Source organism: Manis pentadactyla, chromosome 4 (genome assembly GCF_030020395.1).
Source record: "Manis pentadactyla isolate mManPen7 chromosome 4, mManPen7.hap1, whole genome shotgun sequence".
Lineage (NCBI taxonomy): Eukaryota > Metazoa > Chordata > Mammalia > Pholidota > Manidae > Manis > Manis pentadactyla.
Genome location: NC_080022.1, coordinates 72,341,379 through 72,357,241, shown reverse-complemented (window position 1 = coordinate 72,357,241; position 15,863 = coordinate 72,341,379). Strand labels below are relative to the sequence as shown.

Below are 15,863 nucleotides of genomic sequence, written 5' to 3'. Positions count from 1 at the left end.
GATGCTCTCGTTCATTTCTTTTCTATCAAAATGTGGAAATATCCTATGTACCCAACACAGGATCACTTACATATGTGAAACAAATCTAACAGAATTAAAGGGAGAAATAGAATGCAATACATTCATTTTAGGAGACTTCAACACACCACTCACTCCAAAGGACAGATCAGCCAGACAGAAAATAAAGAGACAGAGGCACTAAACAACATATTAGAACAGATGGACCTAACAGACATCTACAGAACTCTCCATCCAAAAGCAATAGGATACACATTCTTCTCAAGTGCACATGGAACATTTTCAAGAATAGATCACATACTAGGCCACAAAAAGAACCTCAGTAAATTCGAAAAGATTGAAATTGTACCAACTAGCTTCTCCAAACACAAAGGTATGAAACTAGAAATAAATTACACAAACAAAACAAAAAAGCCCACAAACACATGTAGGCTAAATAACATGCTCCTAAATAATGAATGAATCAATGACCAAATAAAAACACAGATCAAGCAATATATGGAGACAAATGACAACAATAATTCAATAACACAAAATCTGTGGGATGCAGTGAAAGCCGTGCTAAGAGGGAAATATATTGCAATACAGTCCTTCCTCAGGAAAGAAGAACAATCCCAAATGAACACTCTAAACTCACAATTAATGAAACTAGAAAAAGAAGAACAAATGAGGCCCAAAGTCAGTAGAAGGAGGGACATAATAAAGATTAAGGCAGAAATAAATAAAATTGAGAAGAATAAAACAATAGAAAGAATCAATGAATGCGGGAGCTGGTTCTTTGAGAAAATAAACAAAATAGATAAACCCCTAGCCGGACTTAAAAAAAAAAAAAAGAGAGTCTACACACATAAACAGAATCAGAAATAAGAAAGGAAACATCACTATGAACACCACAGAAATACAAAGAATCATGAGAGAATACTATGAAAAATTATATGCTAACAAACTGGATAACCTAGAAGAAATGGACAACTTTCTAGAAAAATACAACCTTTCAAGGCTGACCCAGGAAGAAACAGAGAATCTGAATAGACCAATTACCAGCAAAGAAATTGAATTGGTAATCAAAAAACTACCAAAGAACAAAACTTCTGGACCAGATGGTTTCACTGCTGAATTTTATCAAACATTTAGTGAAGACCTAATACCTATCCTCCTTAAAGTTTTCCAGAAAGTAGAAGAGGAGGGAATACTCCCAAACTCATTCTACGAGGCCAACATCACTCTAATACCAAAACCAGGCAAAGACACCACAAAAAAAGAAAATTACAGACCAATATCCCTGATGAACATAGATGCAAAAATACTCAACAAAATATTAGCAAACCGAAATCAAAAATACATCAAAAAGATCATCCATCATGATCAAGTGGGATTCATCCCAGGGATGTAAGGATGGTACAACATTTGAAAATCCATCAATATCATCTACTACATCAACAAAAAGAAGGACAAAAACAACATGATCATTTCCATAGATGCTGAAAAAGCATTTCACAAAATTCAACATCCATTCATGATAAAAACTCTCAACAAAATGGGTATAGAGGGCAAGTACCTCAACATAATAAAGGCCATATATGACAAATCCACAGCCAACATTATACTGAACAGCAAGAAGCTGAAAGCTTTTCCTTTAAAATCAGGAACAAGACAAGGATGCCCATTCTCCCCGCTTCTATTCACCATAGTTCTGGAGGTCCTAGCCATGGCAATCAGACAACACAAAGAAACAAAAGGCATCCAGATTGGCAAGGAAGAAGTCAAACTGTCACTGTTTGCAGATGACATGACATTGTACAGAAAAAACCCTAAAGAATCCACTCCAAAACTACTAGATCTAATATCTGAATTCAGCAAAGTTGCAGGATACAAAATTAATACACAGAAATCTGTTGCATTCCTATACACTAATGATGAACTAGGAGAAAGAGAAATCAGGAAAACAATTCCATTCACAATTGCATCAAAAAGAATAAAATACCTAGGAATAAACCTAACCAAGGAAGTGAAAGACCTATACCCTGAAAACTATGAGACACTCTTAAGAGAAATTAAAGAGGACACTAATAATTGGAAATTCATCCCATGCTCTTGGTAGGAAGAATTAATATTGTCAAAATGGCCATCCTGCCTAAAGCAATCTACAGATTCAATGCAATCCCTATCAAAATACCAATAGCATTCTTCAATGAACTAGAGAAAATAGTTCTAAAATTCATATGGAATCATGAGAGACCCCAAATAGCCAAAGCAATCCTGAGAAGGAAGACTAAAGCACGGGGAATTATGCTTCTTGACTTCAAGCTCTACTGCAAAGCCCCAGTAATCAAGACAATTTGGTACTGGCACAAGGACAGACTCATAGACCAGTGGAACAGAATAGAGAGCCCAGATATTAACCCAAGCATATATGGTCCATTAATATACAATAAAGGAGCCATGGATATACAATAGGGAAATGACAGCCTCTTCAACAGCTGGTGTTGGCAAAACTGGACAGCTACATGTAAGAGAATGAAACTGGATTATTGTCTCACCCCATACACAAAAGTAAACTCAAAATGGATCAAAGACCTGAATGGAAGTCATGAAACCATAAAACTCTTAGAAAAAATTATAGGCAAAAATCTCTTGGACAGAAATATGAGCAACTTCTTCATGAACATATCTCCCTGGGCAAGGGAAACAAAAGTAAAAATGAACAAATGGGACTATATCAAAGTAAAAAGCTTCTGTGCAGCAAAGGATACTATCAGTAGAACAAAAAGACATCCTACAGTATGGGAGAATATGTTCATAAATGACAGATCTAATAAAGGGTTGACGTCCAAATTATATAAAGAGCTCATGCACCTCAACAAACAAAAATCAAATATGCCAATTAAAAAAATGGGCAGAGGAGCTGAACAGACACTTCTTCAAAGAGGAAATTCAGATGACCAACAGACACATGAAAAGATGCTCCACATCATTTATCATCAGAGAAATGCAAATTAAAACCACAATGAGATATCACCTCACACCAGTTAGGATGGCCAACATCCAAAAGACAAACAACAACAAATGTTGACGAGGTTGTGGAGAAAGGGGAGCCCTCCTACACTGCTGGTGGGAATGTAAACTAGTTCAACCATGTGGAAAGCAATATGGAGGTTCCTCAGAAAACTCAAAATAGAAATACCATTTGACTCAGGAATTCCACTCCTAGGAATTTACCCTAAGAATGCAGCAGCCCAGTTTGAAAAAGACATGCACCTCTATGTTTATTGCAGCACTATATACAATAGCCAAGAAATGGAAGCAACCTAAGTGTCCATCAGTAGATGAATGGATAAAGAAGATGTGGTACATATACACAATGGAATATTATTCAGCCATAAGACGAAAACAAATCCTGCCATTTGCAACAACCTGGATGGAGCTGGAGGGTATTATGCTCAGTGAAATAAGCCAGGCAAATAAAGACAAGTACTAAATGATTTCACTCATATGTGGAGTATAAGAACAAAGAAAAAACTGAAGGAACAGAAACAGCAGTAGACTCACAGAGCCCAAGAATGGACTAACAGTTACTAAAGGGAAAGTGACTGGGGAGGATGGGTGGGAAGGGAGGGATAAGGGGGAAACAGGGCATTAGAATTAGCACACATAATATAGTGGTGGGGCTACACGGGAAAACAAAATATACAGAGGAGACAAGTAATGATTCTATAGCACCTTACTACGCTGATGGACAGTGACTGTAGTAGGGTATGTAGGGGGGATTTGATAATAGGGGGAGTCTAGTAACCATAATGTTCAAGTAATTGTACATTAATGATATCCAAAAAAATTATGGAAATATTTTTAACCAAATGGAGAGAAGTTGATTAGAAATTTGACTTTAAGAGGGACTACATAAGGAAGTTAATTGTATTTTTGACTTATTAAACATAACTTGTCAAAGAGATGTTGTGGATAAAGTAAAGGTTCCTGTGGCCAGGATTCTCACCTGGCCTTACTAGGCTTGCTCACTACACACATGTGGGCAATATATTATTACTGACTCTATATAAAGAGCTCTGCCTATGGCTCTGGGCTGCATGCACGGCTGCAGGAGAGCAGAGGCTGGAGTGGTGGTAGCGCTGAGAACAGAGACTGAGACCACTGCGACAGAGAGGCCCAGAGGCCTGCTGCATGCAGACTTGCTCTGAGTGGACGGGATTCTAGTGATTGACCTGCCACCGTAGGAATGAAGTTGGGTAACAAACCCTTTTACCCCAAGAACGTTTCATTGTCATTCCTCGGTCTCACTGAATCCATAGTGAATTTGCCCAGTGGGCTGAAAACCATTGGCAAGACAGATATATTTATTCAAAAGGCATAAAGATTATTTTTAAAATATTTGATACTAGATTTTGGACTTTCTTTTCTTGGATACACTGAGGAACACTGCAGATGATAGAAATAGGAACTGAGTTTGACTTTGTTTGTGTAGCATTATAGTTGACATAGGTAAATAGCAGAAGCTGCTCTAGATTATCTGTTCATGAATTTTCCATCATCTTTACTATTAAGGGAATCACTCTTCAGTGTGCTAAATGTAGAGATCTGTCTGCATGCCTGCTTTCCCCATGGCTTTATATTTAGTTCTATGAATTATTGCACTAAAGCTAAGGTTTCCCTTAATTCATGCTGTGGGCATATCCTGCCTTTAGACCTGTAACTTTACAGTTCATCCTCACTGTGGGGGCTGTTCTGAATCCTCTTACCAAAAAATTTTCTTTCACAATATTTAGATGGCTGTCATTCTAATGCAGTGCTTCATTTTCTATAATACAGTTTTGAATTTCTCATGTTCTGCTTTCCACATGTTCTTCACACAAGACATTATGGCCATTTAGCTGATCCATTTCCTATTTTTGCAAGACCATATCTAACCAATCCTCTGTCTGCTCCTAAGAGGGCTTGTTAACTGCATTTGCTGGAGTGTTCTGCCCCGCAAGTGGGATCCATTTGGGCGATGAGGCTGTTACTCTTCGGTTTGAGGAGTGCCATTTTCCTTAGGGCTTTGCCATCCTTTTACAAAAATCTCAGTTCTTATGTTCTGCTGCCACCAGGTGTTCAGTGGCCTCATCAGCAACGTCTGTCACATAAGATCAGCCAGACACCTGAGGACTCTGAATGTGTGTTTAGATAAAGTGTACCTCTACAGTTTTAACTGCAAATTTGAATAACGAATTAGACTTTTATAAGACAAATTTTGCATATAGCATAAAATTAACTAATAGATATCTCATTTCTCTGGATCTAAGATGCCATCAGTTTCTTTTTAAAGAATCGTCTGTTTTAGAGACATTCAAAAGTAAATAAATAAATATCTTAACATGAATGAAATGCAGGAGAAAATGATCTAGGACAGTAATTGGCACAGAGATTTTGAACATATCACTTCTCCTTTCCAAATCTAGTTGTTTACTAGATAAGTCTAGTTTCAATGCTTTTTTTCCTTGCACTTCATCTTGGAATAAGAATATTAAAGGGAGATAGACCTTAACTCATCAGTTTGGCCTTCTAACAGGGGAGGCAGCTGACTAAGACAGATGACTAAGACAAGTTCGTGTCATGATTTAGTGATGGTGGGTCATGGCTGCTCCAGACCCAGTAAAGCAACGGCCATTGCCTGGGAACTTGTAGAAATGCAGAATCTCAGGCCCCACCCTAGAGTTACTGAATCCAAATTTGCATCTTAACGAGATCCCCTAAAGGTTCCTATGCCCATTGAACTTCCAAGCTCTGGTTCAGAGCTCTCTATCTTTGACTTCACCCAGACCTCATTCACTGACTTCACATTTTCCACCGTCCCTCACTCCCTGCACCTGACCTAGATACCTTGTCCCTCAGTGTCACTACCTTGCAAAAGCCATTAAGGTACTTGCCTCTTCCTTCTTTCTCAGCCAAATCCTCTCCACCATCACGAGGATCTTCCAGACCTGTGTCCCAGGCCCTGGCAGCTGAAGCCTACTGGAGAAATGTGCCAGAGCAGCACACACCCCTCTTCTGACCACCACACCATTAAAGTTCCTTGCATAGCTTCTCTCCTCCCTGGTGTTATGGAAGATTACCGAAGCGAGACCTCAGTTCAAGGCCTCACCTGAGCTCCAGGTCCACCCCTTCCAGCCTCTGAGAAGTCATGCCCCTCCTCTCTGCTCTCCAGTTTGCATCTCCAAGTTAAATTCTGCCCTGAGCTCCGGACCCCTCCTGTATTCCACAGGCTACTGGACAAACCCATTCCCGCTGTGGCACCTAGTAGGGATTTCCACCTGCAGTATCCAAACAGGACATTTCAAGCCTCCCTGTCTTCCTACCCCCGGCCCAACCTGTTTCTTTCTTAGTCATCCCCATCTCAGAAAATAGTACCAAAATTTTCATGCTGTGCTCTAAATAGCCCCACTTGTTCAAGCTCCAAACCTGGATTTTTTTTTATGTCTTTTTTCCACTGCCACCGCTGTTGTCCAAGGCACTATCACCTCTTGCTTAGACTGGTCTCCCTGCTTCTTCTAGTCTTGACTCCTCTGTCCACTCTCCTGCCCTACAGCAACCAGAATGGTATTTTAAAAACATAAATAGGGTCATATCACTCTGTGACTTAAAATGTAGTTTTCTATTCCATTTGGCATAAAACCCCCAAGGGCTCGTCAGAGCTGGCCACCTGCCTGCCTCTCCAAGCCCCTATACCTGACCCCATTTCCTAGTGCCAGTATCCTTTCTATTTGCTGAACAAGCTAGCTGCTTCCAGCCTGGGATTGTGGTGCTTGCTTAGTTCCACATGGAGCACTGCCCCGGGTCTCCTCACAGCTGGTCCTCCTTCCTCCCTCAGGCACCGGTTCAAACCTCCCCAGCACCTCAGAGCCCTCCCCCAACCACTTCTCCCAAGGAAGGTTCCCTGCCCAGCTATTCTCCATCACTTCACTCTGTCTTTCCAGTGCTTTGCATATTGTGAAATCATCTTGTATATATTTTTTCACTCTTTTTTTTATCACCCCTGCTACAATGTGAGCACCACACGACCTTGTCTGTCTTGTTCATTGCTCACCTTCGGAGCTTAGCTCAATGCCTGGCCTATAAAAGCTTTCAGCAAATACTTACTGAACAAATTGATGAGTCAGGTGGGGAGCCTGGATCTCTCAATGCTCTGAAAGAGGTGCTCAGAGGTCAGCCCTGTCAGTGTACTGGTGAAGAACTGAAAGCTCAGGTCTGCAACTCAGCACATGTAGATTGAGTTCTGGTTTGCTGCCAGCTAGCTGTCTGACCTTGAGAAAGTTTCTTGACCTCTCTGTGCCTTCGTTTGTCCATCTGTAAAAAGGCAGCAGTAGTGCATATCTCACAAGGTTGCCTGAGGAATTAAACAGAACTGTGCATTAAATGAGAGAACACATAAGGCCCCTAGCCTAGTGCTTGGCAGAGTAAGTACTCAGTATGTTCTTGCTATTTTTATCACCATAAGTCTTTCCTGCGGAAAATGACTTTCTTTTGATTAACTGTCCTCACTGTATCAATCAAAGTCCATTTGCCAAATACCTGCTTTTCTTAAATATCATGCCTGTTGAGTTGTTTATTTAGTAATGTGTCCTCATTTGGGGCCCAGGATGCCTAATTTTCATAAAACACATGTATCCTACATATCAGGACTTATTTTGAAGGCTAGGTATAGTCTAAGTAATGGGTGTTTAGCAACAAAAAATACAACATATTGTGCTCTTGCTCTCAAAGAACTGATCCTTTAGTTGAGAGGACAAGTAAGCAAATACCACTGCAACTGTGGGAGAAGACCCTTAAAGAATTAGCCATCAAGGCTCCCAAGATTCTTGAGGACCTTCTGGGTACCAGGCACTACAGCCGGCCCTGGCTTTTCCATTTCCAAGGCCGCACGAAGGGGCAGCAACAGTCTGAGTGAGAGTCAGCCCAGCTGGCTTCACACCAGTTCTGTGGTCATGGCCCTGTGACCTTGACAGGCCTTCGCCCTCTCCAGACCTGCTTGGTTTCCTGCTATGGTGCCGGGGCTACACGGTGATGAGACTCGTTTCTATGTGAGGCTCTTGAAATCATTCTTTTATAGTTTGCAGCTCATAATTTGTTTTTCTTTGAATACCACCTAAGTTCCTTTCCTTTCTCTATATGTATTTATTTTGAAATGTGTCATGATTTAGTGATGGTAAATGAAAAGTGACGGTGATTGAAAAAGCATTAGATTTACCCCAGAAGTTGCAAATAGCACAAAGATTTCCTTGCATACCCTTCATCTAGATTTTCCAAAAGCAAACATTGTACCGCATTTGCTTCATCATTCCTCCAATATATAATTGGAAGAATATATTTCTCCTGAATAAATATTTCTCCTAAAGTGTATTAGAGCAAGGTACAAACCCGATGCCTCTTTACCTCTAAGTACTGTGGCGTACAGTTCCCAAACCAAAAACCTTCTCCTACGTGGTACTGTGCAGTGCTCAAAAACATGAAAGGACATTGATACAGTACTGTAATCTACAAACCCTATTTACATTTCATCTATTGTTCTAATGTGCTTTATAGCAAAAGAAAACTGCCCCCTCCCCACCCATGTGCTCTGCAAGGTCCCTGGCCCAACATCACATGCTGCATTTAGTTTATCATTTCTCTTTAGTCTCCATTAATCTGGAGCAAAATAAAGTTCCTTTGCTTATTTTTTTAATAACCTTGACGTTTTTTGAAGAGTAGAATGTCCCTCACTTGGGGTTTTTGGTTTCTTTATGACTAGATTGACACTATGCATTTTGGCAAAAATACTACACAAATGGTACATTATTTCAGGAAGTACATGATGTCTATTATCTCACCATTGGTGGTGTTAACTCGATCATCGGTTAGGGTGGTACTGCCCGGTTCTCCACTGTAAGGTTGCTGACCTTGCTGTTACAATCACGAGCAAGTACTATGTGGGGAGGTCCTTTGGAACTTTGCGAGTCTCCTGCCTCTCATCCCACCTTGGCCCACTGGTTTTAGCATCTGACTCTTGCCTGGGACAATCACTGTTTTTCTTTCATTGCCCTAGATTGTGTTCACTTAGACCTCCAGGTCCTCACCAAGAACCCTCAGGACTGGAAGAACACATCATTCTTCAGACTGGAATTTTATCGGTAAATAGGTTTTTAAGTCTCATTTCCCAGGTGACAGGGATGGGGAAAGGAGACCATAGTAAAACTATGACAATTTATGCCTTGTAATATCTGTTATTCAGGCTCATACAAGTCAAAATCTCCTTTCACCTCAAAAGCATTTATCTACAGAAGATTCATTCCGGAGAGTTACCAGGCTGTTACGTCTTCCAGAACACGGCAAGTGTCTGCTTTGCTGAGCTGTTTCTCATTGTTTTTCTCTACTCCTTGTGTAGATAGAGTGTGAAACACATCAGCCTATAAATGTGTTAGATGCAGTTGTGTTTAAAACTGTTTAATGATATTTTATAGCACTGTTGACCCAGAGACATTATTTCTGTAATGAAACAAGCCCTTTCCAACTTTTAAGAGTACATATATGGGTTGAGAAGAGAGGAGTGTTCACCATTGGCTTTGACATCTTACTCTCTTAATACATTTTCTTTAAGTTGATGACAAATGTGAGTAATGTCTGTAATGTTTTTCTCAACTTTTTCGAAGGAAGGGCTTTGTGAATGTAGCAAATATTTTCCAACCTTGAGGCAGAAACTGCCCCCTTGATCTGAAGGCCAGTCTGCAAAAGCTCAGTTGCTGCTGCTTTTATTTTTGGAGGGGGAGTGTTCCATAGAAGACTGTTCGCTTTTGTGGGAATAATAACCTCCTTTCTCACTTTCATAGAGCTTCATGCTTGCTTCTCCTCCCTCCCTTCTTCCCTCTGCCCCTCTTTCCTCCCTCCCTCCCTTCCTTCCTTCTTTCCTTAGTGAAGGGCAAAACTTCATTACTGAATGCTGAGCTGACAGTTTTATGTAACTGTCTTTTAGCAACTCAGCAAAGTGCTTCATTCAACAGCAATCAGTAAGTACTTAATGAGTCCCTACTATGTACCAGGCATTGCCAAGCTCTAGAGGAACAGTGGCCCTCAGGAAGCCTAGTGGAAGAGACAGAAAAACAAGTAAGCAAAGAAATAAAAGTAATTATAAATTGTGATATGTCATAAGAGAGAGTATCTCTGGCAGAGAAGAGCATTATTTACCTCCCTAGGGTGACCTACACATTACAAAACACATCACAAAACCCAAAAAACTCTCAGGCAGAGAGCTCAGAGAACTGAACCTGTACGTGTTCCGTAAGTAAATCCACAAGGACCTGAACATCTCTAAACAGAAAACACATTCTGCATAATGTAAGAATATCGCTATGACCAAACCGAGTTTCAAGAATTAAATCTAAGGCCTCATTTCCATACCTGTGAACTGTGGCTGTTCCATCAGCAACCCTGGCCCCCAAGGTCTCATTTTCCCCCAGGAAAGCCCCTAAAATACTTCTCTCAAATCCTAAATTGCTCAGCATACTTCACTTCTAAACTTTAAAAGATTGAAACATAATGTGGAAGGTTGAGGGCATTTGGAAATGTTAAATTCAGCCTGTAGCCCTGGAGCAATTTTTGTCACTTCTGAAAGCATTATGTGTAGCACTTGAAGCAAACAGAAAAATAGTTTCCAGCCTGGTAAAAACGTAGAATTTCTTACCCAAAGGACCAAGTTAGAGTAAATGTAAATTCTGTTCAGGAAAATAAATGAGGTCATTGTGTTCTTTTGTTAAAGAACGGTGAATCTCAGTTTAGTTCTTGGGTTTAATCAGCTCTTTTGAGCTAAAATTTCTCTGAACCCAAATGTGGATTTGGTAGAACTTCATGTATTCACCCTTTGGACCATATGTTTTCCATTCATAATAGAACACTGCGAAAGAATCATGTGATGAGGACATATTCATCAGTATGATTCTTTTTGAATCAGCATGCGGTTTGGATGCCATTGCTGTTTTATGCAGAGTTGATCTAGCAAGTCATACTTTCTGCTGGGCTATAACCTCTCCATACATTTGTGTCTCCAGATTACCTTTGACAATAAAGATCACAGTGGCAAAATCAAAATCTATTTTGACAGTGATGCTAACATTGAAGAATGTAAGAACTTGAACATATCTGGATCTAGTAAGTATGTTATATGATTGTCCATTGTGGATAATGGATACTTTTTAAAAATTTATTTTGGGATTTGGAGTGTTCAAATGGTTTATTTGGATGGTGATAGGAAGAAAAAGTTCCAGAAGACCACATCTTGAGCATTTGGTTCTGTACAGCATATCCCAAAGCTTTGCATTTTTGTTTAATTCAGCAAATGTTGATCACACACCTCTTAGAAGAGGCAGCATGTGCCAGTGGTTAGAAGCACCACTGCATTCTGGTGTCAGAATGCCCAGGTTTGGGTCTTGGTTCTATTTCCTATGCCTGTGATCTTGGACAAATTCCTTAACCTCTTTATGTCTCAGTATCTTTCTCTGCAAAAGAAGGATGATAATAGTACTTACCTTCCAGGAGTTTCTGTATTACATGAGTTGGAATGGAAAGCAAAACCCTGAAAACATGAGTGAGTATATAGTCATTGCTAGGCACTATGGAAAAAGGGAGAAATGCCTTATAAGATATGCCCATAAAAGCTCTAATGTGTCATGAAGAGGAATAAGTGGTGGCAGTACAAAAGGGATGAGAATAAAGAGAGCAAAGGTTAATTTTGGCTGGGGCAGAGTGACAAATGAAATCTGGCAGTGTTTCTTAGAGACAGTGTGCTTTGATCTGAGCATTCGGCAGTGGAGAGGGATCAAGGCCTTCAGAGGCCAGAGAGCAAGCAGGCTGTCTAAACTCGGGGTCATTCACTCAGTCATTACTCAAAATAACACCTCATAATCCACAGTTTAAAATGGGCTTCACAGGACCTGTTCTCATAGAGGGGAAAGGATGAGGTAATGACAGGCAGTCGGTATTTTTTAATTTATGAGTTTTGTTTAACTGAATTTGCCTTTGACCAGATTATCAGAACAAAATAAAATATAAAATATCTGTTGCTCTGAACTATTTTAGATTTTTTTAGCAGATTTGATTTTTAGCCTGTTACTTTTCAGTTGCATAATGTGTCCTGATGATCCTGGAGTTTTGGGCTCAGTATTTCCATTAACTGACTCAAGGCTCTGATCAGAGTATAGTTTTAGTTTCTGTTAAAAAGTGGTTACAGCAGAAACTGTCTGCCATAGAAACACAGAGATCAGATGCATGTTTTCCAAGTCCAAGTATAGGTTGCAGCTATTTTTTTAAAATTTTGGTATCATTAATCTACAATTACATAAGGAACATTATGTTTACTAGACTCCCCCCTTCACCAAGTCCCCCCCACATACCCCATTAGTCACTGTCCTTTAGCGTAGTAAGATGCTGCAAAATCACTACTTGTCTTCTCTGCATTGCACAGCCCTCCCATGCCCCCCCACATTATACACGCTAATTGTAAGGCCCCCTTTCTTCTTCCCTGCCCCTTCACCCTCCCTTCCCACCCATCCTCCCCAGTCACTTTCCCTTTGGTAACTGTTAGTCCATTCTTGGGTTCTGTGATTCTGCTGCTGTTTTGTTCTTTCAGTTTTTGCTTTGTTCTTATATTCCACAGATGAGTGAAATCATTTGGTGCTTGTCTTTCTCCACTTGGCTTATTTCACTGAGCATAATACCCTCTAGCTCCATCCATGTTGTTGCCAATGGTAGGATTTGTTTTCTTCTTATGGCTGAATAATATTCCATTGTGTATATGTACCACATCTTCTTTATCCATTCATCTACTAATGGACACCTAGGTTGCTTCCATTTCTTGGCTATTGTAAATAGTGCTGCAATAAACATAGGGGTGCATCTGTATTTTTCAAACTGGGCTGCTGCATTCTTAGGGTAAATTCCTAGAAGTGGAATTCCTGGGTCAAATGGTATGTCTATTTTGAGTTTTTTGAGGAACCTCCATACTGCTTTCCACAATGGTTGAACTAGTTTACATTTCCATCAGCAGTGTAGGAGGGTTCCCCTTTCTTCACATCCTTGCCAATATTTGTTGTTGTTTGTCTTTTGGATGGCGGTGATCCTTACTGGTGTGAGGTGATATCTCATTGTGGTTTTAATTTGCATTTCTCTGATGACTAGCGAGGTGGAGCATCTTTTCATGTACCTATTGACCATCTGAATTTCTTCTTTGGAGAACTGTCTGTGCAGCTCCTCTGCCCATTTTTTAATTGGCATATTTGCTTTTTGTTTGTTGAGGTGTGTGAGCTCTTTATATAATTTGATTGTCAACCCTTTATCAGATCTGTCATTTATGAATATAGTCTCCCATACTGTAGGATGCCTTTTTGTTCTATTGATGGTGTTTTTTGCTGTACAGAGGCTTTTAAGCTTGATATAGTCCCACTTGTTCATTTTTGCTTCTGTTTCCCTTGCCCAGGGAGATATGTTCATGAAGAAGTCGCTCATGTTTATGTCCAAGAGATTTTTGCCTATGTTTTTTTCTAGGAGTTTTATGGTTTCATGACTTACATTCAGGTCTTTGATCCATTTCAAATTTACTTTTGTGTATGGGGTTAGACAATGATCCAGTTTCATTCTCTTACATGTAGCTGTCCAGTTTTGCCAACACCAGCTGTTGAAGAGACTGTCATTTCCCCATTGTATGTCCGGTTGCAGCTATTTTATGTGAAGAAAAACTAACCTGTATCTTATATGAAATGTGGTTTGAAACAGTCATTCTGACAGAATGAGTTAGTTAAACATGTGACCAGGACACAGTTTCCTGCCTCCCCACAGGGCTCCTCAGAATACTGGGGAGTCTTCCTTTCCTGGCGTCAGAGGAGAGGTGCTCCGGCACCATCCTGGGGCTGGTGAAGAGAGCACACAGACCTCACAGACTGAGCAGAAATGCTAACATTTTGGTATGCTTCTTCCAGAGCTGCGTCCTAAGAAACCTAATTCTTAAGAAAACTGAAGGTAAGGGAACATGAATTTGTAATAAAAGGATGTTTTTAAAAAGTTAGCAAGCTGAAGTTTGGAACCAAGCTCCAGGGAAATGGATTTTTGCCGGAGTCCAGCTCAAGCGAGTGCAGGGATTCCTGAAGGATGAACGGCGTTGGCGAATGAGTGAGGACACAGACACTAGCAGAGGTGCTAAGCTGGCCTGGCCTGTTTATTCACAGAAACCTCAAGCAATATGTAGGGGATTGGTTACATGAAATCATCATAAAATCATCATAAGGCATATGTCATTCAGTGATTTATGGCATAATCTACTTCTCGGAATGTTCATTCCCCTGTTTTTCCAACTATGAAAGGTCATCATGTTTTCTTCTTTAAAATTTTTCTATTGCTCTCATACCTTTAGATGAAAATCTCAGATTAAATTTCTTCAAGGCATCACAATGTCTTCTGAATGTGTCTTCAAACTTGCTCAACTGGACTCTCACTCAGGCTTGCTGTGGGCCATGTTTTTTCCAAAGTTGCCTGAAACCATTCACAGTAGAATGAGCAGCATTCATTCTATTGACCTTGACTATAACAATGCATACTGTAATTTCTATAGAAATGATTTATAAGGGAACACTACCAAGATGTTTCCACCTGTTTTCCTTCCCACACCTCATGTTAGTCACCTCTTGTTTTTCCTTGGGGCCAAGCTGGCCAGGGAGTTGTCCCCTGAAGTCACCTGAACTTGATTCTATTTGCCAGCCCAGGGACAATAACCCACCAGCCTGCGGGGAATGTGCAGGGTCACAAGCTGAGTTTTATGGTTGCTTTACGACTGCTAACAGTCTTTTCTCTGGGGGCTTGTTCTGATTCATGAGGGCTGTTCAGACTGGGGCAATGGTCAGATTAATTAACAGAAGAGGTATCAGTAGCCTCCCCTCTGGAGGCCTCTGTGCGGCATCCATCCATCGCCCTGCTGGGCTGTGCCATCAGGCAGGCAGAGTAAGTCGACTCTGGCAGATTTTCTTCTGCATGTGAAGCTGTCTGGTGGATTGTTTTCCCCAGCTTATGGGGAGCATGGAGGGAAGAAAAGCAGGACAAAGACAAGGGTGACATCTGGTGGGGTTCTTGAGCTATTTCCAAAATGTTCTGAGGTTCCTTCGCATCCCTACACTTACCCTGAGGCTTCTGTCTCATGTTCCTCTTGCCCTGTTATCTCAGGGTGAAATCAGAGGGAATGTCCAGTTTCACATATGAACTTCATGTTGCCTTTTGTGGCTTCTAATACCCATCCCAAATGTGCCATGAATCTTCAGTCTAACTTGGTTTTATAAATATGGCACTTGGGGCATGGGGGGTGGAGGAGGTAGTTACTGGTGGGCAAGACTCCCATTGTTGGGGGATGTAAATGAGTGTTGCAGGGAAAAGGGGTTTAATGGTGGGAAGGCCTGGGGTAAAGTTACATAGGTGGGTGGTGGCGGTGTTGGGGGACTTTCTCAGGGCTTCTGGGAGGACTGGGTGGTCCTCATTGGCAGGGGCATCTCTCTGGACCAGTGTTTAACAAACCCAGGTTTTAGAAATGTTCCTGTGGGAGCAACATAGTTTCAGTTGAGTAAGAAAGCAATTACTATGTTCATAAATACATTTTGTGGCACACCAACTAGTCTTCTCAGTAAATCAAACCAGAAAATGATACTGGTTTCTTTGTTAGGATTAATGGTTATATTTCTAGGTCTGGGTCTCAGTTTTACCATCTCTAAATAAGGCCCTATACAAGTAATCTCAGAAATGTTGTTCCAGCTGTAGGTCAGAAAGGAAGGTACTAGATGCCATCCTTTGCA

General features: G+C 40.7%; 1 protein-coding gene across 10 annotated transcripts in view; it reads left to right on the top strand.

Annotated features, from left to right (window-relative positions):
- The window catches only part of MCOLN2 (mucolipin TRP cation channel 2), a 56,085-nt gene that overhangs the window by 26,546 nt on the left and 13,676 nt on the right, over positions 1 to 15,863 (top strand). For 9 of the 10 annotated variants that reach the window (XM_036890243.2, XM_036890239.2, XM_036890233.2 and 6 more), the window contains 3 exons: positions 9,092 to 9,176; positions 9,278 to 9,374; positions 11,088 to 11,187. The exons of the other annotated variant lie outside the window; for it this stretch is intronic. In XM_036890243.2, coding sequence (XP_036746138.2) covers positions 9,092 to 9,176; positions 9,278 to 9,374; positions 11,088 to 11,187 — 282 coding nt within the window. The remainder of the gene's footprint in view (positions 1 to 9,091; positions 9,177 to 9,277; positions 9,375 to 11,087; positions 11,188 to 15,863) is intronic. 10 annotated transcript variants of the gene reach the window in all.